Here is a 24,624-nt window from a genome sequence, read left to right as displayed (position 1 = left end):
GAGGACCAGGGATCTATAGATATACATACATATATCTCTACACATATAGGCTTATTTTATCGATCTACAGTTTTATTGTTTGTACGCAGTGCTGGCCAGTAGTGCATTGCTAGTAATATTACTGTAATTAGGTTACTTTTTTTTCCAGTACTAAAGGAGGTTTGGTGCTCATTACTTGAAGAAACACACTTTCTGCTAAGAGGTTTGAGAAGCTTCTGCTAATGAGATACAATCACTGTTTCACTTGTAAACATTAAGGCCCTGCTAAATGTTTCACTGCAAAGATAAACAAAATGTTCAACGGTCTTCTTATATCACATTCTACATTTTGTTCAATGAGCTGATCTTTACTGTTTTTATGAGGGACAATGCAGAAAGCATTACTTTGAAAGTCAGAAGAGAGCTGCCTGATTTGGATTTTTTGTTTACATGTGTATTATTCACAGTACATTACAGACTGTGTCCCATCAGGTGATGAAATAATGCAGTGTTTACAACTCTATGTTTTCTTCTGCAGAGATAAGGTAGTGTAATGTTCAAATTAAAATAAAATAAAGTGTGTTTAGTTCCCCAAGGAATAATCTGTTCAAGATCAGTTTTTAGGGAAGGAAAAAAATTACTAACTTAAAAGTAAAGAAACTAATTAATTTAGCTACAAAGTCATACATAACATAAATACATTTTAAATGAGTAATAAATGAAACGCTTTGTTAGTAACTTAACTGTTTGAAGGTGCATCTTTAAATAGTCATATTTGGTTTGATATTCTGTCCACTTTAGCTACCTGAAAAAGCAATGTCTTATAAACCAATTAATACTAATCACTCAAATAATTACTGTTTAGCACAATAACCTAAAACAGCTGCTACCAAAAATATCATGTGTAGCCTTAGCAGTTTGTCAAAGCACAGCAAAACAAATGTGTAAGGAAATCTCAACATTAACCAACAATACTGGTATAGCTAAGTGATCTGATGATAATCATATCCTTGCAGTTGTTTTCTACAGTCATAAAACAAGCAAAACATGTAAAACTATTTACATGGAGTTCTTGTTCAGGGTGACATCCCAAGAGCTTGACTGGTTAACTGGAGGCTGAATGAAAAATGCACCCAAACAGACAGAATGAGGTGGGAAAAAAGATAAGCATGAACCACAACTTAATCTCTAGAATCTGGTTTGTGCTTCACGTGTTTTTAATGCATTTTAATGAACGGGAAACTCGGACAAAACCATTTCTTGCAGTTAACTTGGAGCGGAAGGGGACGGGGTTAACGCTAACAGCGCAAACGAAACTTTAAACAGGACAATCCAGCACAAATGAAGCACAAACAAATGCCACCATTTCGGTTACTTTTGGAGCAAGTGGGGGGCTGGCTGACGTCAGAATTACCTATAAAAGAATTGTTAACTCAATAACCATAATAGCATGAATGAAAATTTTAACGGCACAAACCAGCACAAACAAAGCACAAACGAATGAGACTATTTATCCAGAGATTTTTGTTGGGTGGGGGGCCAACTTCATGCAGGTCACAGACCAAGGATCACAAGTGTTTTACATTTATACCAGAAACTGTGTAAAAAGGAATGTGAACTGTTTGAACTTTCATAAACTGAAAGTTTTGGCGATATCCCATGCTCCACTCAACTCTTCATACAAATGTAACCATGGTAACGGAGGCTGCTGAAAGCCGACATGCTGCTATGCTTCCTGAACCCAGTAGGACCGAAGACACAACCACAAAGACACAACACTGCTGTGGGCGGACCCAGAGGATGCTCTACTCCTCCTGTCTGTCCTTCTCTCTGCTCCTAATCCTGTCTGACCTCTTCTCTCCTCCTCCTCCGGTCTGTCCTCCTCTCTGCTCCTCCTCCTGTCTGTCATATTGGTGGAGGGGAGACACATGGATACACACCAAACTGAACTACAACTGTTAAAACCAGAACTGTTATGGGTATTTGTATTAGTACTAATATTTGTACTGTGCACGTTTTTGAACTTCAGCATGTGTTTTCCTCACACTTGGTGTAGTATTAAGTAGTATTCAATGTACTCAGATACATCATTTACCAAAGTGACAACTGCACAGGAAATCTGCACGCTTCTCTTTGTCACCAGTAAACTCAAGAAGCAGGACTTCCCATATGTACATCATCATTTATGATTGGATTATGATCAGTATTTACTGTCAAATGCATGGAGGGATGTTTCCAGAACTATTGGGAATCAAAGACTCTTTTAGATTCCAGTACAGTGTAGATCATCACAAATAGAACATCAGTAAAAAGGACTCGCCGAGTCTGGTCGATAGACGTTTGTGTATGTTTACGATCCTTAAGTCTCTGAAAACCATGGAAATGATCACATGGACCTACAGCTGCATGTGGACACATACTTTTAATGATAGAAAACAAATGATTCTGGTAGTTACACTGTTAGGGTCAGAATGGACAGAACCATGGAAAGAACCACAGACAGAACCATGCACAGAACCACGAATAGAACCATGGAAAGAAACTTGGACAGAACCATTGACAGAACCATGGAGATGAATAAAAGAATACAGAGAACAGTGATCCTCCAGAGGAGGTTTTCTATCTGTCCATCTGGTCCGTCCATCTGTCCATCCTCCTGTCTTCTATCTGTCCATCTGGTCTGTCCATCTGTCCATCCTCCTGTCTTCTATCTGTCCATCCACCTGTCTCCTGTCTTCTATCTATCCATCTCGTCTGTCCGTCTGTCCTCCTGTCTTTTGTTCTCCTCTGCCTCCTTGTTGAGCTCCTCCTGTTCTTTGGCATAGGCCTCCTTCAGTTTTTCTTCTATGTCTTCAGGAATCTGAACCTCCATTAAGTTTTCCAGGTCTGGGTCTGGCTCGTCTCCAATCAGCACCTGGAGGAGACCCAACACAGAGGGCACAACCACAGTGAGTGAGTGACAGAACTGTTTGAAAGAGACATTGACCCTGATCGTTACACCTCATTATGTATCAGAACACACCTGAGTGGGATCCTTGTGCAGAGCTGTCTGCTGACCTCAGTGTTCTGATCAGTGTGATGCTATTGTTTATGCTAATGCCAATGCTGAGCCATCCAGCTGAGCCATCCAATGCTGAGCCATCCAGTGTTTGGCATCGGCTAATGCCGATGCCAAACACTGATGCTAACGCTGATGCTAATGCTAAAGCTGATTCTAATGCTGATGCTGATGCTGAGGTTTAAGCCGCTACAGACATGCCTGTTGTATTGTCATAGTGCTTCTGTGCTGGTTTGCTTGTACATTAGTTGCTGGTGTATTTCTAATAGTTGCTGGTGTGTTTCTAATAGTTGTGGATGTGTTTCTAATACATATGGGTGTGCCTCTAATAGTTGTGGGTGTGCCTCTTATAGTTATGGGTGTGTCTCTAATAGTTGCTGGCGTGTTTTTGTTAGTTACAGAGGGTATGCATGTACATCACTTGCCCCTGGGCCACGCCCCTCTACGTCAGACTGAGTGGCAAAAACCAACCTGCTCAACATGACGGAGTAATAGCGGTAAACACAGCGAGACCGGGAAATCGTGAAATCTGAAATTAAATTAAGGACAATTGGACTGGACATGGATCTGTATGAACTACCAAAGAACAAGTGGTCCACGAACATTGACATGTGACCCGAAATCACGTATCCGGACATCCAGGGTATAGGGGATCATCGCTATATTTACCTGAAACAAATATACAAGGTTTCATCTTTATTGACAACCAGGGTCCAAAACTAGGCAGAGAACCAACTGATCCAAAGTCCATTTACAATAGACCGTGTACTGACCCCAGTGAATATATGCATAATCTACTGGTACTGAGGATATTTATGTCTAGTTCATATCAAGTACTTTATACAACACAGATACTACTGCTGTGGACCAGCAGGGTATGACTGTATTCTGGTAAATTATGATATTTTTCCCACCTGTTTTTAAATTACGACATTATTCTTGTAATATTATGGCTTTATTGTTGGAATATGATGACTTCAATCTCAAAAATGAATGACATTTTTGTGAAATTATGAGGTTTTTTTATAACTACGACTTAATTCTCATAACATTATGATTCTTTTTGTATTCGACTTTCTTATCATAAAATTACAGGTTTTATATCAATATTTTATGACTTTATAGTCATAGTGACAAGTGCTTTTATTTTCTTATGTGGCCCTAATTTGCTTTATGCTCCAGTACCCCCGTATTTGAAAAACTGGGTTAGCCTCAGTTTAAGTTAGTTTACAAATCATGTCGGAGCACAAGGTTCTTAATCACAAATGAAGACAAAAACCATGAAAGATCTGATCATGAAACCAAGAACTAAGAAGTAACGTCAGCCCAAACAATACTTCATTTAAGGTATGATTTTACCCAAAAATACAGCATAAATTAATGTTACCTGACATGAAACGGGAACCACAAATCTAGGTTTGGTTTCCTGGATTTGTGGATCCATCTACATCTCTTTTCTTTGTCTTTCGGTGCCTGTAAATGATAGCTCTGACCACTTTTCCAACCTGTTCATACAATCAATCGTACAACAGCTCTTCCCCATTTTTTTATTGAATATTGTTCTTAAGTTTAGACAGTACTGAAGCTAATGCTTCCACTCATCTCCCTCTTTCTGCCAATTAGTGGGCGTAACTGCGGTGACTTCGGCTAGCGGTGATGTCACGTGCATACCCTCTATTGGTGTGTTTCTAATAGTTGTTTCTTGTCTAAATGTCCTACCTGTATCAGTTTCTCACAGGTTGCGCTGACGTGGACGTCTTTCTCCCAGCGGTGAAACTCCCTCATGATAGGATAAACATTCCTATCTCTCAGGGTCTGTCGGCCAACTTTGGTCGCTGTCAGCTACACATAGACAGCAGAACTAGTAAAGTCTGATTAAATATAGAGTCAACCCCAACCCCAACCAAAAGCCCAAGCCCAACCCTAACCCCACAACTGGACTGAAGTTTAGTAAACAACACCCCCCCCCCCCCACCCCCCCAAGTCATAAATCAGGTGTGTTTAGTACCAGTAAAAGCGTTTCCAGCAGCATCTTTCTGATATCAGGGTCATCTTCTCTCTTCTTGTCCTCTGGAAGGTACTGCAGATCTATTGGCAGACCTGAGAACCAGGATCACATGACAAACAAACAGCCAATCAAAAACTATTAAGTGTACAAATGAGAACCCTCTGAAATATGTGAACAGTGAAAAACAGATCCTGACTTACTGAATGAACACGATCAATTTCTTACATCATAATAATAATAATAATAATAATAATAATAATAATAATAATAATAATTTATACATGTGTAGGCTGCCATGGACACTGAGGCCCATGTCCAGGTAAACTTCGCTCACCTTGGTTCTCCTCATCTGTAAGCTCTTCAGGTCCAGCCAATGGCAGCAGGAGGAAGGGCAGGACATCCACAGAGTCACTCAACAACCACTGATGATGAGCTGAACAAGGATGGTCCATTACATATGAGACAGATGGATCAGCTGCAATATTTACTCAACTGCCTTCATTTTGTCTTCCCGTTCCCGATTATGTAATTAATATTCTAATCTGACTCATCATGTGTCATGTAACCAGTTTAACCAGTGTAACCAGTTTAACCAGTGTAACCAGTTTAACCTGTGTAACCAGTTTAACCAGTGTAACCAGTTTAACCAGTGTAACCAGTGTAACCAGTTTAACCGGTGGAACCAGTTTAACCAGTGTAACCTGTGTAACCAAGTTCAACCAGTGTAACCTGTTAAATATTAATAGTTGACAAACATGTACACACTTATAGGTGGTGGGCCAAGTCAGTCTATCTCGTTCCATTCACAAGTTGATCGATACCTCTTCGCTGTGAAGCTGATTTTCTCAAAACAAATTGCTAAAATAAATTGAATAGCCTTACTGATTGTTTCCCAGCTGAGCATTTGCTCCATAAAGAATAATATACAATTCTTTATGAGCAAAAGCGTGGTGAGATAGGATCCAATCAGAATTCATGTTGTTACCTCGTGTAATTGTTTTGGCCAATCACATAGTTTGTTGAAAGAGCGTCTTCGCAGAGCCGGAACATAAACAGTCTACAAATGCACTCATCCTCCTGAGACAACGATCAAGGTATGGCTTGCTTTGTAATTACATAATATATCTTGAATATGTGCATATTGTTGTAGTTATTTTTATATGCTACAGACTGTGAGCCATGCTTTCCCTTCAATTCCTTACGATCGTGACAACAATAGCCATGAAATGTGCTACTCTGTACAGTGAGTTAACCAATAGCTCAAATGCAAACTCTAGAAAATGAAATGAAATATTCAGAGGCATGAACTGAATAGGGTTTTGTATCATTCGTTACCATTGTCAGAACAGTACAAACAAGCAAAGTAAAACCAAGCACTATGTATTATGATGGAGAAGAACACCGATTCTTGTGACCAGAACACTTATCGTTCACAGTGTGGCAAGGCAGATTTGAAAGATTTTCTCTCCTCCTTTTTCTGTTATTGTCAGTAACATTTTGATTTTTCTCACATATTAGGCAAACCAGCTGGGAGTGGATGTGATGCTCTCCTCGATGGATGGGAACCTTCCAAGGCTGAGTGCAGAATCCTAACCTTTGCACAAACCTTGCCCAGCTGGTCTCAGAAAAGGGGGTGACGGGGCTTTTCTCATCTGGGACTACATACATACAGCACTTCTTTTTCAATAATGCTAGTATAGCAGGGTTGGTTATGCTTCCCTGAATGTACCTGATTTTCTGTGGTGCTCCAACAGATTCAGTGTCACTGGAGCAGGTGTTTTTCGATGGTATGGTAGTGGGTAGGACAGGGACATGTCTCCATGTCTAGGGTCCCTTAACTGTGTAACTTTTGCCTATGATAGAGAGACAGAGGTATGTGGTGTTGCCCTTGTGTGTAATTGTCTATTGCGTTCTGAAATGTATTTATTATTTTAATGCCTGTTTTTTTTCATGTTTTATCATAATGAATATTGCATTATTACTTTAATGCCTTAAGTTTTTTGTAAACGCTGATGTATGTAGTGCCTTACCATGTCCTGTTGTCTCTATGAGCAATTGTATTTTTTGCAAAAATAAAAAAAACTAAATTGTCTATTGTGTTGATGAAAACTTGAATGTTGAGTGACTGCTATGGGTGTTTTCATTTAGTGTGTTGTGTAGGTCACAATGCATTGATTGAGAGGGGCACACAAGCTATTCATCAAGCAAGATATAATTTATTTGAATAATCTGTAAAGTCAAAAACCATACAACTTGCATACATACACACACATACATACATACAACCGTAAGACACAACATACCATCTACACAACCTACTGTGTTATCAAGCATTCATACCATACGTTCATGATACACCACTGCATCAGAAAACATGACTAAAATGCAAAGCTAATCCGTTTGACTGCTTGTATACTGTCTGTCTCATCTGGCAGATTGGTTCCAAGTACATCCCAACAAAAGATATTCCCATCAACACACTATTTTAGACGATAGCAAAGACATGGTGTTAACAAGAGACAGAAGTGAGAGGCAACCTGAGTTGTTTACTTCCTGGGTGTCCATGAAACTTAACGCAAATCGCTCATTATCATTTAGCTGTCCTGCAGGTTTGCCTGCTCAAAACTAATAATTTTAAAAAGACTATATTTAATGTCAGTGCGCGAGGCAACGAAGGAAACTATTTCTATGGAGTTTGAATGATTTTTTACTACATCATCATTCAAAGAAATCACACACAGCTTCTCGGTATTGATCAAAAACGAGATATTGGGGTTCAGCCCACCACCTATTAATCCAGTTTTTCGTGTTTGACATGAATGTAATGTTTGTGCTAGTATTAAGATGGTAAAGTGATGAGTTATTATGACTAGTATTCTCTGTGCTCACTCCCAGGTATAACTAGTACCTTGGACGCACATACGTGTATGTGTCCAAATACGCCATCTAGTGGATGTTTTACATGTGACACCACCAAACATAACAACTACACTGGATTATTATGAATGCATAGTTGTATAGAGGTGTGTGTGTGTGTGTGTGTGTGTGTTCTACAGGTGTGTCTGTCTGTTCTATAGGTGTGTGTGTCTGTCTGTTCTATAGGTGTGTGTATCACCGTGGTCGAAGCAGCAGTTACGTAACGCTCCGATGACTCCGCCCCTCCTCACAGCTGACGTCTGGTACTGAGTGAAGGGTAACAACCTCTGAACAACACACCTGAAACACAAACACCACCAGAACCATTACCATTGGTGTTAGTGTCATCCACAGAACAGGAAGCAGCAAACAACATGAAAACCTGGTCAACCCTCCATCAACCACACTATCACCTCTGACATCTACAAACACCAGTTCAACTGTCAACTAAACACTGATATTTACTGGTTATGGTGTTATAAAGGTGCTATTTACTGGTTTATAGGGGTGTGCCAAAAAATCAATTCATATAAAAATCACGATTTTCATTTACTACGATTCAGAATCGATTTAAAATGTCCTAAAATCAATTTTAAAAAATAAGACAAATCTGCCTCCGTTTTGTACGCCGGACGTCCTGACATCATCATGCAGCCAGTTCTGGAACATACGCATGTGCGGTAAGAACCAAAACAAACAAAACTAATGGAGGAGGTAGGGTTAGCGGCTAGCGCGATTAGCAGTTAGAGTTAGCGCAATTAGTGGCTAGCGCATTGACATGCCATCAAATGGTGTTAAATAATAGAGGGTATGCACATATGTCACTTCTCCTCTGGGCCACGCCCCTCTAAATCAGACTGAGTGGCAAAAACCAACCTGCTCAACATGACGGAGTAATAGCAGTAAACACAGCGAGACCGGGAAAATGTGAAATACGAAATTAAATTAAGGACAATTGGACTAGACATGGATCCTTACGAGCTACCAAAGAACAAGTGGCCCACGAACATTGACATGTGACCCGAAATCGAGTATCCGGACATCCAGGGTGTAGGGGATCGTCATTATTTTTACCTGAAACAAATATACAAGGTTTCATCATCACTGACAACCAGCGTCCAAAACTAGGCAGAGAACCAACTGATCCAAAGTCCATTTACAGTAGACCGTGTACTAACCCCAGTGAATACATGCATCATCTACTGGTACTAAGGATATTTACGTCTAGTTAATATCAAGTACTTTATACAACACAGATACTACTGCTGTGGACCAGCAGGGTATGACTGTATTCTGGTAAATTATGATATTTTTCCCACCTGTTTTTAAATTGCGACATTATTCTTGTAAAATTATGGCTTAATTGTCGGAATATGACAACTTTAATCTCATAAACGAATGACATTTTTGTTAAATGATGATTTTTTTTAATAACTATGACTTTATTCTCAAGACATTGTGATTCTTTTTGTATTCAACTTTATTATCATAAAATTGCAGGTTTTATACCGATATTTTATGACTTAATTCTCATAGTGACAAGTGCTTTTATTTTCTTATGTGGCCCTAATACACTTTATGTTCCAGTACCTCCGTATTTGAAAAACTAAGTTTGCCTCATTTTAAGTTAGTTTACAAATCATGTAGAGCAGAAGGTTCATAATCACAAAATGAAGACAAAAACCATGAAAGATCTGATCATGAAACCAAGAGATTTACTAAGAAGTAACATTAGCCAAAACAATACATCATTTAAGGTATGATTTTACCCAAAAATACAGCATACATTAATGTTACCTGACATGAAACGGGATCCACAAATCTAGGTTTGGTTGCCTGAAATTGTGGATCCATTTGCTTCTCCTTTCTTTGGCTTTCGGTGCCTGTAAAGCAATAGCTCCGACTACTTTTCAAACCTGTTCATACAATCAATTGCACAACAGCTCTTCCCCATTTTTTATTGAATATTGTTCTTAAGTTTAGACTCAGTGGGTGTAACTGCGGTGATTTCCACTAGCAGTGACATCACGTGCATACCCTCTATATGTGAAAGGATGAAAATGCTTACACATAGCATGCCAAATGCAATAAACTGGCGTCACAACCAATGAGATTTCATGAGATCAGTCTTTCAGCAGGTATCACGCAGAGCTAAAGGACACGGTGCCGAGTTAGCCATCAGTGGCAAACCAATGCACACTGCTGTGCCTCACGAAACTCCTTGCCAAGCATGGATAAATGTTTAAAACTTAATAAATGTGAAAAAGACATTTTAATGTCTGCATTTGTCATTCTGTCTTTCAAAGCAGACCGGAGTAGATCATGAGGATCCTTCGCATACCTATTGATTTAAGTAGAAATCACTATGAATCAAATTGTTTTGAATTGAAAATCATTTTGAATCAAAAATCGATTTTGAATTGAATTGTAGCCCCAAAAATTGTAATCAAATCATGAGATAGTAAAAAATTCCCACCCCTACTGGTTTCCTTTGTTTTGTATTTTCTATACCAAGGGTCACCAACCCTGGTCTTCGAGAGCCACTACCCTGCATGTTTTAGATGCTTCCCTCTTCCAGCACATCTGACAGTCATTATGAGGCTTCTGCAGAGCTTGATGATAGGCTTATCCTTTGAATCATATGCAGGATTGTGGCTCTTGAGGACCAGGGTTGCTGACCTCTGTTCTATACTTTGCCAATGATTTCTTAATTTTGGTTGTCAATTATTTGTAAAAGATGCAACAGGATAAAAGTGATGTAAAATACGCAATAAAACAAAAACTTCATTAAAGGATGTAAAAACCAAAACATTGCTGTAGTCTCTGACTTCACGACTTAAATGTGTTGATTTTCTTTATTTATGATTAAAATCCAGAAAATGAAGAATACACATTACAAAAAAGAAAAATAATTCAAATTAATTAAAAATAAAGACAATAAGTATTTCTGTTCTGATTCAGCATAAAGAAAACAAGACAAAAGACAGTTCTACAGTCCTGGACCAAAACTGAAGACCATTAAAGAAAAGACCACAACTCCCATGTTTCAAAGGTGGATGGAACCAGGTTATAAATAAAACTAAAAATACAAAAAGAACAAACTGGACAAAGAGACAAAAAGACCAGAGTTTGAGTTGATTCAGATCCATCTGTGGTCAAACAAGCTGTTGATCAGAAGGTTCAGGACAGAGGGTTCAAAGGCCTTCAAACGTCCTGTTACTTCTGTCGGTGACTGCGTCTCCATCCCCTGAAGGAAAAGTCAAAGGTTTTCTATCTTTGAATGTGACACCAAACAATACCTCTGACAACGAAGCATCACCATCGACTTTAGATGCAGTAACAGTCATATACATTATGAGACCAGAACAGAAGAACGAACCTGTTTGGACTTTACAAAGGCAGCAGAACCAGAACCAGACCTGTTTGGACTTTATAAAGGCACAACCAAACCTGGGCCACTGACACTTTTATCCTTCCAACTTTACTGTCATGACCAGGAGATCCAACTGCGAGACGTTTTCCACATTGCTAGAGGCTCCGTGGACTGAGGGTTTAACGCTGTCTATGTGGACATGTCCCAGGGTTCCTCTGGACTGAGGGTCTCATCACTACTGACTCATTTATGGACACTTTTCCTTGTGTTTGTGGTTGTTTTACCCTGTGGTCTGTTTCAGCCTTCAGATGGATTTGAATAAAGTCAAACTCTGGTCTTTTTGTCTCTTGCTCCAGTTTCCTCTTTTTGCCTATTTAGTGCTATTTATACAATAGTACCATCCACCTTTGAAAAATGGGAATTCTTTTATTTTTGTAAATACAGTGTTTCTGCTGGTAAGGTTTTGCCGTGGTGCAGTGCCAAGGCAAAATCCATGTCGCCACACCAAACATTTCATACAACAACAAAAAAAACATCACCGTCCGTCGTATTAAACTTATAATAGGCCAGAACAAACATCCTGCCCCCTCAAATGAAAGTTTGCGAAGCTTCAGGGTGCAGGGAAAAGATAAATGAGCATTAAGTTTCACTTTCACTTCTGCGGGGGGCACGGACTGCACCGTCCCGTACCCCCATAGTATTATAAGTAGGACAGAAATCGATGAACGTGTGCAGTTGCCGACCAAAACGCACACGTGTGTACCCCCCCACCCCCAGCTGAACTGCGCACGTGCAGCCAACACCCCCCCCACACACACACACACACACCAACTAAAACACACACGTGTGCCCACCCCCCCCCAACTGTGCGCGTGCACTCACCCACCCCCATTACACCGCTACACCAACAGATCAATTTCACAGGAAACACTGAAATGTATATGCCGTTTTAATTTATACATGTGACTGTTCACAATGGTTTCATGTTTGCCATTTCCCTTTTTGTTGTTTCTTTGTCCTGTTTTTTTGCTGTGTCTTTGCCAGGTCATCATCATAAACCAGAATTAGTTCTCAATTGAGTTACCTGGATAAATAAAGGTCAAAAACAAAAAAATTTTACTCTTTCTCTCATCACAATATGAGAAAAATTTACCATGGTAAAACTATGATACTAAATGTCATTATAGCGTCACATGAAGGCTGCATTTACCGACTGACCCGGGCTATGTTTACTGACTGACCGGTGCTGCGTTTACCGGCTGACCCATGCTGTGTTTACAGACTGACCTGGGCTGCGTTTACCAGCTGACCTGTGCTGCGTTTCCCGACTGACCCGGGCTGTGTTTACCAACTGACCCATGCTGCTTTTACTGGCTGAGCCATGCTGCATTTACCAACCGTTGCCTGTCCATCAGCTGGTTCCTGGCATCCTGTAGCTGCGTCAGGTTGGACAGAAGTGGACCTATGTAATGGAGGTTGGCCTTTGGGTTGTAACCTTCATCACAGAAAACTTCCACTAGCTTGGCCATGCCCACCTGCTCCTGTAGAACCTGGAAGAGGAACAAACATCAGAGTTAACACCAACATGGAACAGACGTGGAGAACCTCCAGGGTCTGGGTGATGGACAAGTCCACCTCTGAGACCTCAGCCTCTGCTTCCTCCATGGAAGACTTGACGGCGGGATTGAGGACATCCTCGAAGTATTCCCTCCACTGTCCGACAACATTCCCAGTCGAGGTCAGCAGCTCCCCACTTCCACTGTAAACAGTGTTGGTGATGCACTGCTTTCCCCTCCTGAGGTGCTGGACAGTTTGCCGGAATTTCCTCGAGGCCGACCGACAGTCCTTCTCCATGGCCTCCCCAAACTCCACCCAGACCTGAGTTTTTGCCTCCACAACCGCTCGGGCTGCAGCACGCCTGGCCCACCAGTACCCATCAGCTGCCTCGGAAGTCCCACGAGCCAAATAAATAAATAAATAAAAAAATAATGTATGGAACACGACTCTGGAGGTCAACTCAAAACCAACTGCGCAGGTGAGCATCAGATGCGGTATATATCAAGGAGATGCTCTGTCCCCCCTGCTGTTCTGCATAGGCCTAAACCCCCTCAGCCAGATCATCTCAAAGAGTGGCTTTGGGTACCAGTTCCAAAGTGGAACAACCATCAGCCACCTCCTCTACATGGATGACATCAAGCTGTATGCCAAGAATGAGCGTGACATTGACTCCCTGATCCACCTCACTCGGATCTACAGCAAAGACATTGGGATGTCATTCGAACTAGATAAATGTGGGCGGATGATATCTAGAAGGGGAAAGGTGATCACAACTCAAGGGGTTGAGCTACCTGAAGGGAACATTACAGACATGCAGGACAGTTACAAATACCTGGGGATCCCACAGGCAAATGGTAATTGTGAGGAGGCAGCTCGGAGGTCAGCCACAACCAAATACCTACAGAGGGTAAGGCAGGTCCTGAAAAGTTAGCTGAACGGCAAAAATAAGATCCAAGCCATTAACACCTATGCCCTACCAGTGATCAGATACCCCGCTGGTATAATATCCTGGCCACTGGTAGAGACAGAAGCCACTGATGTCAAGACAACAAAGCTCCTTACCATGCATGAAGGGTTTCACCCTAAGTCCAGCGTACCGAGGCTGTACAAAAGCAAAAGGAAGGGGGCCAAGGACTAGTAAGTGTCAGAACTACTATCCAGGAGGAAATGGCAAACCTCCAGGAATATGTCAAGAAAATGGCCCCCAATGACCAACTGATAAGTGAATGCCTCAGGCAACAAAAGCCCAATAAGGACAAGGAGCCTGAGGAGCTATCATGGAAGGACAAGCCCCTGCATGGCATGTACCACCGGCAAATTGAAGAAGTGACTGATATCGAGAAAACATACCAGTGGCTGGAAAAAGCTGGACTGAAAGACAGCATAGAGGCATTACTCATGGCTGCACAAGAACAGGCCCTGAACACCAGAGCAATAGAGGCTGGGGTCTACCACACCAGACAAGACCCCTGGTGTATGCTGTGTAGAGAAGCCCCTGAGACAGTCCAGCACATCACAGCAGGTGTAAGATGCTGGCAGGCAAGGCATACATGAAGCGGCATAACCAGGTAGCGGGCATAGTGTTCAGGAACATCTGTACCAAGTATGGACTGGAGGCCCCAGGGTCCAGATGGGAGACACCCTTGAAGGTGATAGAGAATAAACAGGCCAAGATCCTGTGGGGCTTCCAGATCCAGACCAACAAGATGGTGATGGCCAATCAGCCTGACATAATGGTGGTGGATAAACATCAGAAGACAGTGGTAGTGACAGATGTAGCGATCCCAAGTGATAGCAACATCAGAAAGAAAGAGCACGAGAAGCTCGAGAAATACCAAGGGCTGAAAGAGGAGACAGAGACAATGTGGGGTGTGAAGGCAACAGTGGTACCAGTAGTGATCGGGGCACTAGGGCCAGTGACCCCCCAGCTGAGAGGACGGCTCCAGCAGGTACCAGGAACAACATTAGAGATCTCTGTCCAAAAGAGCGCAATCCTAGAAACAGCTAAGTTCCTGCGCAGAACCCTCAGGCTCCCAGGCCTCTGGTAGAGGACCCGAGTCTGAAGGAGACACTGCCCAGGTGGGAGAGAACAAGATTTTTTTTTAATTGTATTATATATGGTACATACAGCATTTATATGTTATATTTGTCTTTTTATATTTGTTGATGTTCAGTTTAAAACCTACGGGGTACACGGTCCTGCAGGTCTGTTCATGGCGGCTCAGGTTGGATAAGATGGTGCAGATCTGATCTGAGAACAGGTAATCTGGATCAACCAGGTTCTTCAGAAGCGATGGGAGAACACACACCTGTGACACCAACACCTGCACAACACACACACGGCTGTTCAGTATAGGTTTTTGGTATAAATCTGTTGAATTCTTTGGTGTCAGATCGTCACCTTGTGCAGTGTCTCATCAGCTGACAGGTTGATGAAGACATGGAAACAGTCCTTCACTATGGCAACAGAAGGGTCAGAGGTCATCTCAAAGAGGGCAGACAGTATGTCAGGTTTGGAGTGGAGGAAACGACGGCCATCCCTACAACACATTCACTCATTCATCAGAACATTCAACATTTCATCAAATTTCTGAGCTTCACCCTTTCATACATTCTAACATTGTCTGACACACATTTGACCTTCTATTCAGTGGCTTCATGGGATGGAGGAGCATACCACTGTTACTGTGAAACATGCAGTTGGTCAAAGTTCATGTTCCTTTTAGATCCTTTAGATACTGGTTATCAGATGTAAATGAGGGTCGTGCACAGACCAAGGTTATTATCGTTACTGAAAACTAACGAAATGACGAAAACTAGAATTGAAAAAACGTTTCCGTTATCTAAAATAAATAAAAACTAGAATTAAAATAAAAAAATGATAACTAAATGAAACTGTATTGTGTGTTTACAAAACTAACTAAAATATAAAAATTCTGAATAAAATTCCCTTCATTTTCGTCAATATCGGATTGATATGAAATCGATTTATTTCACTCGAGCAATTTTAGCTTGAGGCACCATACGGCACTTCACGGTCCGTCAGTTGTCGTTTAGTTGTCTTCTCGTCCCCACTTTACCTGGAACACAGAGACTAAAGTTGGGAGAAAGCAGCAGAGTCCTGTACAGGATTTATGTGAATACAATGACGAGGAAGAGAAAATATACGACAATACTAAAACTAAACTAAACTAAGCATTTAGAAAAAAACAAAAACTAATAAAAACTAGCAAACCTGCTCTAAAAACAAACTAAAACTAACTGAATTAGAGAAAAGAAAGTCAAAACTAAATAAATAATATAATAATATAATAATATAATATAATATAATATAATATAATGAAAAATCTAAAACTATTATAACCTTGGCACAGACAAGACTGCTGAGACTGGTGTGGACTCGACTGCTCAGAGACTTGACAACAGGACCTTCATACATGTGTTCTATATGTTCTGTTGAAGGTAAAGTAGATAAAGGGGAGGTTATGGCTCAGACTGATGTATATATAATACACAACAGTCCCAGGAAGGTTACAGTCCTACAAAGTCAAACCAGGACAAAGGAGCAAAGGTTTATGGAAAATGAAGGAACAAGGCAGGAATAGAAACACATTTAACAAACCAAGAACATGTTAAAGTCAACAGACGAGGCAGGATCTGCAGATAATGCCATGACAGGAGGAGGAGTCCACAGCAGCAACTCCCGGTGTGCTTTTGTCTATTTTCTCCTTTTCATGTGTTTTCTTTATCACAACTTATTCATATAAGCTGTGGTACGTGGAACAAACAATGATTAAATACAACAAGTGATTAAATGCTGCTAGTCTAGCCTTACTTGCATTACCATCACAGTATTTCTTCTGTTTAATTTGACATTTAACAATAAAATTAGTTAACTTGACTATCAAAGCAGTGTGTACCCAGTTGATCGTGACGTGACTGAATCGAGGGTGCGCTGGCCAGGAGTGAATGAGACACCAGGAGGTGACTTGTTAGTTAAGCTATCAGGCAGGAAGAATATAGCTAGAAGCTAAAAGTTGCAGACAGTGTATTATAGGATTAGATTTCTATAGCGCTTTTCTATGAACGTATACTCAAAGCTCGTACAGTGGATCCATTATTCATTCACTCACACATTCACACTCTGGTGGTGGTAAACTACATATACAGTATACTTTATGCTACAGCTGCCCTGGGGCAGGCTGATGGAGGCATGGCTGCCAATTCGTGCCTACGGCCCTTCCGACCACCACCAAACATTCATATGATATTTAGATGTCAAGAAATTTGGATTCTAAAATAGTAGGCTGTATTTTTATAAATTGTTGGGCTATGTGCTGTGCATGTGTGTATTTTCTAAAGTGTTTCAACTCTGCGTAAGCCAAGTAGTTTTTTGATATTTGAACATATTTTCAGTAGCCAGTGCAGGTTTAGCACAAGTCAAATCCTCTATTGAAGCTATTCCATTGGTCCTATTGTAAACAATGAAAAGTATGCTAAAGAAGAACAATCATAGGTTGAATTTGAAGAATTGTTACCTGTTAATTTTTGCTTAGGGCCCTAACAGAGTCTAGAATCACCCCAAGGTTTTAAGTCGAAGCAGCAAATTCCTTTCAGTTCATTCAATTAGAAGGTTCCAGAATTCACCTGAAACACCTGATAAAATTTTATATTCTCAACCAGAGAAAACCACTCAACAGTTTCTAAATTCAATCTGAACTTTCCCTCCTTTAGGTCAATGATAAACCCTCATGTGAACCAGATGAAGGGTCGACCCCGGTGCTGACCCAAACCCAATGGGTGATGACCCCGGGCCTTCAGCTGCCGTTAACGACCTGTTCATGACTGAGCTACTGGAATATGCTCCATCCATTCTTTTGAAAACTTGAGTCATGCTACTGTTCTAACAGGACTGGAAATCTGCTGCAGTCGCCCGATTTCACAGGTAATGATGCTGAATTGAACTACTACATTTGTCCATTTCATCCTGCCCTTCCAAATATTTGAAAAACTGAAACACTTTTTAATATTTACATAAACTACATGTCCTTTGGCAACTCTTAGATCCATCTGTATAATTCATCTTCAGACTGTCAATAAATAATAACACATACAAACAATAACTCCAGAAAATTCTGAAAAGAAAAGGTTTTTTCCCTGTCCTGAGGTATCAATGAGGAAAACTTAGTAGCAAGATCAGGTGATTCATGGTGAAGGTTCAAGGTGGGACTCAAACCAAATATTTAACAGACCAATGGAACAAAGATGTAGATGAACAGATCAAATATTTGAAAGAATTTCAACTCAAACAGTTTTTGAGTGCAATTGTAGCAGCACCTAGAGGCACCATGGCCCCTTAATTACCTGAGAAAATATGACAAAAAGGCATAAAAACAGTTTTAACAGGGTGTACCTGTATCTGCAGAGAAGGTTTTACTAGTGTCAATTAACCCATGTATTTCTACCAAGAAAGATGTCAGTTCACTTCCCGGATTGAAACTGTGTTTAAAAATGAAATAATATTAATAACAACAATAATAACAAGAAGAAGAAGAAGAAGAAGAAGAAGAGGAAGAAGAAGAAGAATGAGCCTTTGGACAGAGTCGGGCCCTGACATGATAAATCAGTTCTCAGTCATCCTACCGGTGTCCAGACAATCCCAGAATGCACTCCATCGCCTGGGCTTTGACGTCCAGACGAGTGTGACAAGTCAGAAACGAGAGTAACTCTGCAGCCTCTGAGTCACTCAGCATCTTCACAATCTGGACCAACAAACACCACAGACAAGGTACAAGAAACAAACTTTTACATTTTAACTTTTACACATTTACCTTGGTTTGTTGATTATGTTGATTTTTGTTTTATGTAATGGCAATTATAGTAAATACATTTGTTTATTTGCCAACAAATTACTAAACCTAATTCTCCAACATTTATTTAGAGAAAATGTCCAAAACATTATATTAATGTGGACACCATGTCCTTTAACTTAAATGGGACATTTTGACAGGAATGACATGAAAGACATGAAAACATGCATTAACATGAATACATAAAGGAATATTCCTCCTTTTACAAGTAAAGCACAGGTTTCACTAATCACACACATACACTGTCCCATCTTTTAGACATTAGAGACATGAGAGGCTACTTACTACATCAGTTAGAGTCCAATAACCTGTTATAGCTCAAACACTATTAACCACTGCAGTACTTACCTATGGAAGGATCTGAACTATTTGCTTAGTTAAAGCCTGGCAGTTCCTTTTTTGGTCCAGGCTGTTTATTTAACACTAACCGATGCACTAAGTAGCCCCTCATGTCTTTAACGTCTAAAAGATTGGACGCCAGAATTTTATCAGGGTCATCTGGCTTGTGACAGAATAGTTCAGAGAGGATGAGACATCATTTTCATATATGGATTAGCCACCATAAAGTCCAGACTCTAATTTGGGATGTAATGAAGACTTGATGCAGTGGTCCAATTCTTCATCATCAATAATCAAAAATTAATGCAACTATGGATGGAAAAAATATTATGAACCTTATTGTGACACTACATAAGCATTATGTGGCAAAAAAGATGTGAAAGTGAATGTTTCCTGTAATCAAAACTAAAGGTGGTGCAGTCAAATATTGCATGTAAGACTGCCCCATAAAAAAATCCCACACTATCATTTCATTGGCCCATCTTTACCTGTGATTAATGTATGCATTCATGTTTTCATCATTTCAATTTGCTTATGCAATGTCATAAAATGTATTTCTGTAAATTTCTGGGGGGTTTTTGGGGGGCTGATAAAATAAATGTGAAAAACTGAAGCGACACAAGATCAGAACACTGACCCCACAGGCCTTTAATGTAGGCACTAGGCATGATGGATAATCACTGACCTCGCAGGCCTGTACTGTAGACATTAGGCATGATGGGTAATCACTGACCCCACAGGTCTGTAATTTTGACACTAGACATGATGGGTACATGATGGGTATGATGGGTGTATACTCCACCCACCTCTGGACCAGGGTCATTGTGGACTCATCAGACCACACAACCTTCATCCATTAAACTGAGTCCAGTTTTTATGTTTCTGTCATGGATGTTAAAGAAATGAGAAACTCCTGCATTAGTTAATTAAAGAATTTGTTGCTGCTGAAACATGTTAATCATTGCAGTTATTGAAATGAATAGCTCTAATCTATTTGTTTATTTAAATTGGGGTGTTTGTTTTGATGTACATATATGCTTCAAAGTTCAGGACCTTGAGAATTTTGAAAGGTGGCCTTGAAGAAAATGGACTAAGTATTTATTATATTATATGTTATATATATATTATATATATTATATTAATATATTATATTATATTATAATATTATATATATTATATGTATTTATTATTTTATAATCTATATCATGTATTTATTACAATATTGTAGTAAATACATGATATAGATTCATTTTGGGTAGCCTGAGTTTCATTTTGTTTACTTTGTCAGCAAAATTACACATACAAAACAAAAATACATTTCAAAATTTACTTCTTTTACTCAATTTTAAGTCTATTTTCATGTTGAAAAAACATTTCATCAATAGAATTAAATTTTCAAAAATTGAATTTAAAAAAAAAAAAGACTTGTAAAATGTTCTCCAATGTGTTTGTTGGCACAAGTAAACACTTGGCTTCTTCGACTTTTACTCAGGACTAAGACTTAACCCATAAGGACCTAGTGTGACATTTGTTGCAGTTCCTAAATACATTTTTCTCTGTATTTAACCATCCTTAAGTGGTTTACCACCATTTATTGTAATATTATCTTCTGTATCTTGTGTTTTTTTCAAAGAAAATCAGGTATTTTCCAACATTTAATTTACTAATTTTCAGGCAGAAAAATGTACAATCTGAATGAAGCAAAGCTCTTTATTGATGGCATTGAAATCAACAGTGTATCCTCTGTCCGCTTCCTAGGTGTCATGGTGGATGAAAATTGTAACTGGAAAGGACAAATTAACTATGTTGCCAAAAAAGTAACAAAGTCTGTAGGAATTAACAGGAAAGTCAATTCCTTCATCAAGAGATCCACATTGCTTACATTATACTACACTCTGATATATCCATATCTAACCTACTGCAATCTCGTCTGGGCTAACCACCAGTCTCCATAAGCTTCATCTTCTCCAGAAACATTTTGTTAGAACTGCTACAAATTCAAATGTCAGGGCCCCATCCTCCCCGCTGCTTTCCAAACTGAAAACCTTAACTATATTTGATATTAACATCATACAAATCTGCATCTTCATATACAAAGCCATCCATCAGAGTCATGTATTACCAAAACAGTTTCAACAATACTTTCGCTTAAATTCAAGTTTTCACTCGCATGCAACAAGACAAGCAGGTCACCTGCACCGACCCCAATGCAATACCACGAGAAGGTAGTACACCATCAAATACAGGGGGACACTATTATGGAACAAACACCACAACCTAGCCGACAGCCCTACCGCCATGGCTATATTCAAAAAGAGATTACTGTTAAAATTAACAGAACAGCAAAACTTGTTTTTTTTTATTGCATTATCATTATTATTCATTTCTTTCTACTCTTTATGTTATTGAAAGAAATTATGTTTATAGATATATAACCATTATCCAACCAACCATAATAATTTCTTTTACTTTTATGTCATTTTTATTTATCCCTCTACTTCATGTAAGGTATGTAAATGATATTCTATAATCTTGTTTAAAATACAGCTAAGTCAAGGTGAGGTCATTCAATAAGCCTTTTGGGTTTCCGACCTCACCTGCACATTTTTGTACCCTCCTCTCTACCAAGAGAGATATGTGCATGTATTCGTCTTATTTCATGTTTATATGTGCAAATAAATAAATGATAATAATAATCATGTAGTTGTTCATGAAAGCTCAGAGTAAAATTGAGGATTATTATATAAAAAATAGAGAAAACTGAACAAAAACTGATTTTTTTCAACAAATTAACTGAATATAAACCCAGTGTGTCCATCCACTGTCATTGATCCATCTCGATGGGTTTTACTGGTGAATCAATATTTTAGAAGATGACGGTGTATCCACAGTAACAATGGAGCCTCTGAATGTCCAAATGGGTCATATTTGATGACAATGAAAGATGACAAACTGTATTTGACACCAGTTATTTACATAGATTAGTGGATCAACAGGTATTAAACATTTTATATTACTAGATGATCTTGGTAGATGGTGGATGTTTGGGTCTTTATTGGTTAAACATGTAAGCAATCTATTTTGCTTTGTTTTTTTTCATGTTTACCTATACTAAATGATATCTTTTTTTTTTAAAGCATGACAAAATTTTTGGCAATATTGCCAAGCCATAAACAATATCTGTCTGAATGTACTGATTATTGATATGGACCAGATCTAAGTCTAGATGTAAAAAAAACAAACAAACAAAACCCCCCGCTATATCTTCATTAAAAATAAAGGTTTCGCATTCTGAAATAAACATGTTAGAAATCAGAGACTGGTGTTGTGCCAAGGTACATATCCCCACTCTGAATTGTCTCCCCTGGCCGCAGGAGCATGATTTTGACTTTTTATCTCATAATTATAACTTTGTTATCTCATAATTATGACTTTTTATCTCATTATTTCAACTTTTTATCTCATAATTATGACTGACCATGGGGATTTTTTTTTTCCACCACTGAAAAAAGAAATCCCCATGGTCAGACATAATTATGGCATTAAATAAAGTCGAAATTATGCTCCCGCAGCCAGGGAAACAATTTTGAGCGGGTACACACCAGGTTTTAGATGTGTGGACCTAGTTTCATGTCGTCACCGACTGGTGAAAAAACAACAACACTTAAAACATTTTATTCGAGATACTTATGCGTCATTTTCGTTATAATTCTCCAAATTGCTCACATACGCTTTGACACGACGGCATATTAGGGCCACATAAGAAAATAAAAACGCTTGTCACTACGAGAATAAAGTCGTTATATTACGAGAATAAAATCATTATCAACGAGAATAAAGTCGTAGTTTAAAAAAACACCTCATTATTTAACGAGAATAAAGTCGTCATATTTCGAGAATAAAGTCATTATTTAACGAGAATAACGTCATAATATAATGACAATAAAGTCGTACCCACTCATCGAATAATGTAGAACTTGGAACATTTTGTGAAGTTACTGTCATTTAGGGTTTACGCACGGTCAAATACTAAGCCTGTCCCCCCATCGACACATTGCTGCTTCGCTTACTGCCTTCGCTGTAAAACCGGAAACTCTGTCGAATTCTCAAAATATTACGACTTTAATCTCATAAAAGTACGACTTTATTCTCGTTAAATAATGAGCTTTTTAAAACTACGACTTTTTTCTCATTAAATAATGACTTTATTCACGAAATATAATGAATTTATTCTCGTTAAACAATGAGGGTTTTTTGTAAACTACGACTTTATCCTCATTAAATAATGATTTTATTTTCAAAATATTACGACTTTATTCTCGTTAAATAATGAGGTTTTTTTTTAACTACGGCTTTATTCTCATTAAATAATGACTTTATTCTCGAAATACAACGATTTTATTCTCGTTAAATAATGAGGTTTGTTTGTTTTTTTTTTTTAACTACGACTTTATTCTTATTAAATAATGACTTTATTCTCGAAATATAACGACTTTATTCTCGTAGTGCCAAGCGTTTTTTTTCTTATGTGGCCCTAATACGCCGCCGTACATTGACATTAACCTAACTTGAGAAAATACGGGATTTACTGACAATTGTTTTCAGGGTGGATCTCTAATAAAATAAGTTAATTAGCGAAACTTGACTGATACGTAATTTTTAATGGGTCTCACCTTTAGCTGGATAACAGGTTCAGTCAGGTTTCATAGCGCTGCCATATTGATTTATCTTAATGCTAGAAACATCTCATGGATAAAGGCGATAGAGGAAGCGCATTAGCATTAGCCTGTGGAAACACACCATGAACATCCGGGTCGCGACAAATTTGCGTCACATCCGTTTTTTTTTTCTTAAACATACAATCTAAACACAAACACAATGAAAAAGATACATTCACTTGACACATTTATAGATCAGAACTATGAAAAAGGAGACAAGAACAAAAGACAAACAAAAAGAACACAATAAATCAACAACACTCAGGGGTCTGCTGCACATTAACCCTCCGGTATCCCATCCAGCTAGGCCCTTACTAAGCACCAAGTGTGCCTTTTTCGCACACTTGTGCAATGATGTCAAAACATTTTTTCATACAGTTTGTTTTTAATTCTTTTACATTTTTTTTCTATTTCATCAACTTGAGCCGTAAATAGAAATACCAAATACTCAATAATTGACAGATTTTTTTACCCTTTAAATACCGTGTTTGTAATGTAAACAAACCATTTTTTTGGATGCAAAAAACACAAAAAATTAATTTTTTTCAATATACTACATCAAAAGTGGATCACATATTATTTGATTTTTGCCGCCTGGTATATGTCAATGATTAACAGTGACACTGGTTAATTTGCATTATTATTTTTGGCGCTAGGTAAAAATGTTCAAAAATACTAGCATCTGTCACCAAGTGTGCCAAAAAGGCACACCAATAAATCAAACTATTAAATATTATATACTGATTTATTTTTCTGCTCTAATATGATTTTATTTTTTTTAAATCAAGGTCAGCCCTAATCCTTCA

General features: G+C 38.9%; 1 protein-coding gene across 2 annotated transcripts; it reads right to left on the bottom strand.

Moving 5' to 3' along the window:
* Nucleotides 1-2,379: 2,379 nt before the first annotated feature.
* hgh1 (HGH1 cochaperone) lies at nt 2,380-23,915 on the bottom strand. Of its 2 annotated transcripts, XM_030133501.1 has the most exons (11): nt 23,774-23,915; nt 18,535-18,653; nt 15,293-15,431; nt 15,078-15,215; nt 12,733-12,884; nt 8,161-8,261; nt 5,380-5,478; nt 5,046-5,137; nt 4,757-4,879; nt 2,703-2,893; nt 2,380-2,632 (listed from the first exon to the last, which is right to left on the bottom strand). In XM_030133501.1, exons 2-10 carry the CDS (start codon nt 18,642-18,644, stop codon nt 2,717-2,719), a joined length of 1,131 nt encoding a protein of 376 aa, XP_029989361.1. In that variant the 5' UTR covers nt 18,645-18,653; nt 23,774-23,915; the 3' UTR covers nt 2,380-2,632; nt 2,703-2,716. The 2 variants fall into 2 exon arrangements, with proteins under 2 accessions (XP_029989361.1, XP_029989360.1); XM_030133500.1 differs by having other exon boundaries at nt 2,380-2,893.
* Nucleotides 23,916-24,624: the final 709 nt, after the last annotated feature.

This window comes from Sphaeramia orbicularis, chromosome 5, assembly GCF_902148855.1.
Source record: "Sphaeramia orbicularis chromosome 5, fSphaOr1.1, whole genome shotgun sequence".
Taxonomy (NCBI): Eukaryota; Metazoa; Chordata; class Actinopteri; order Kurtiformes; family Apogonidae; genus Sphaeramia; species Sphaeramia orbicularis.
Note: the sequence above shows the minus strand (reverse complement) of the source record. Positions and strands in the feature narration are given on the sequence as shown.

Excerpts from the sequence above, each read along its gene's own strand:
- hgh1 (XM_030133500.1), bottom strand. The coding sequence starts at position 18,644 with ATGCTGAGTGACTCAGAGGCTGCAGAGTTACTCTCGTTTCTGACTTGT. Across the intron at positions 15,432-18,534 it reads CTGGGATTGTCTGGACACCG|GGATGGCCGTCGTTTCCTCC; the intron begins GTAGGATGACTG and ends AATGTGTTGTAG. Across the intron at positions 8,262-12,732 it reads CAGCTGATGGACAGGCAACG|GTGTGTTGTTCAGAGGTTGT; the intron begins GTTGGTAAATGC and ends TTTGTGTTTCAG.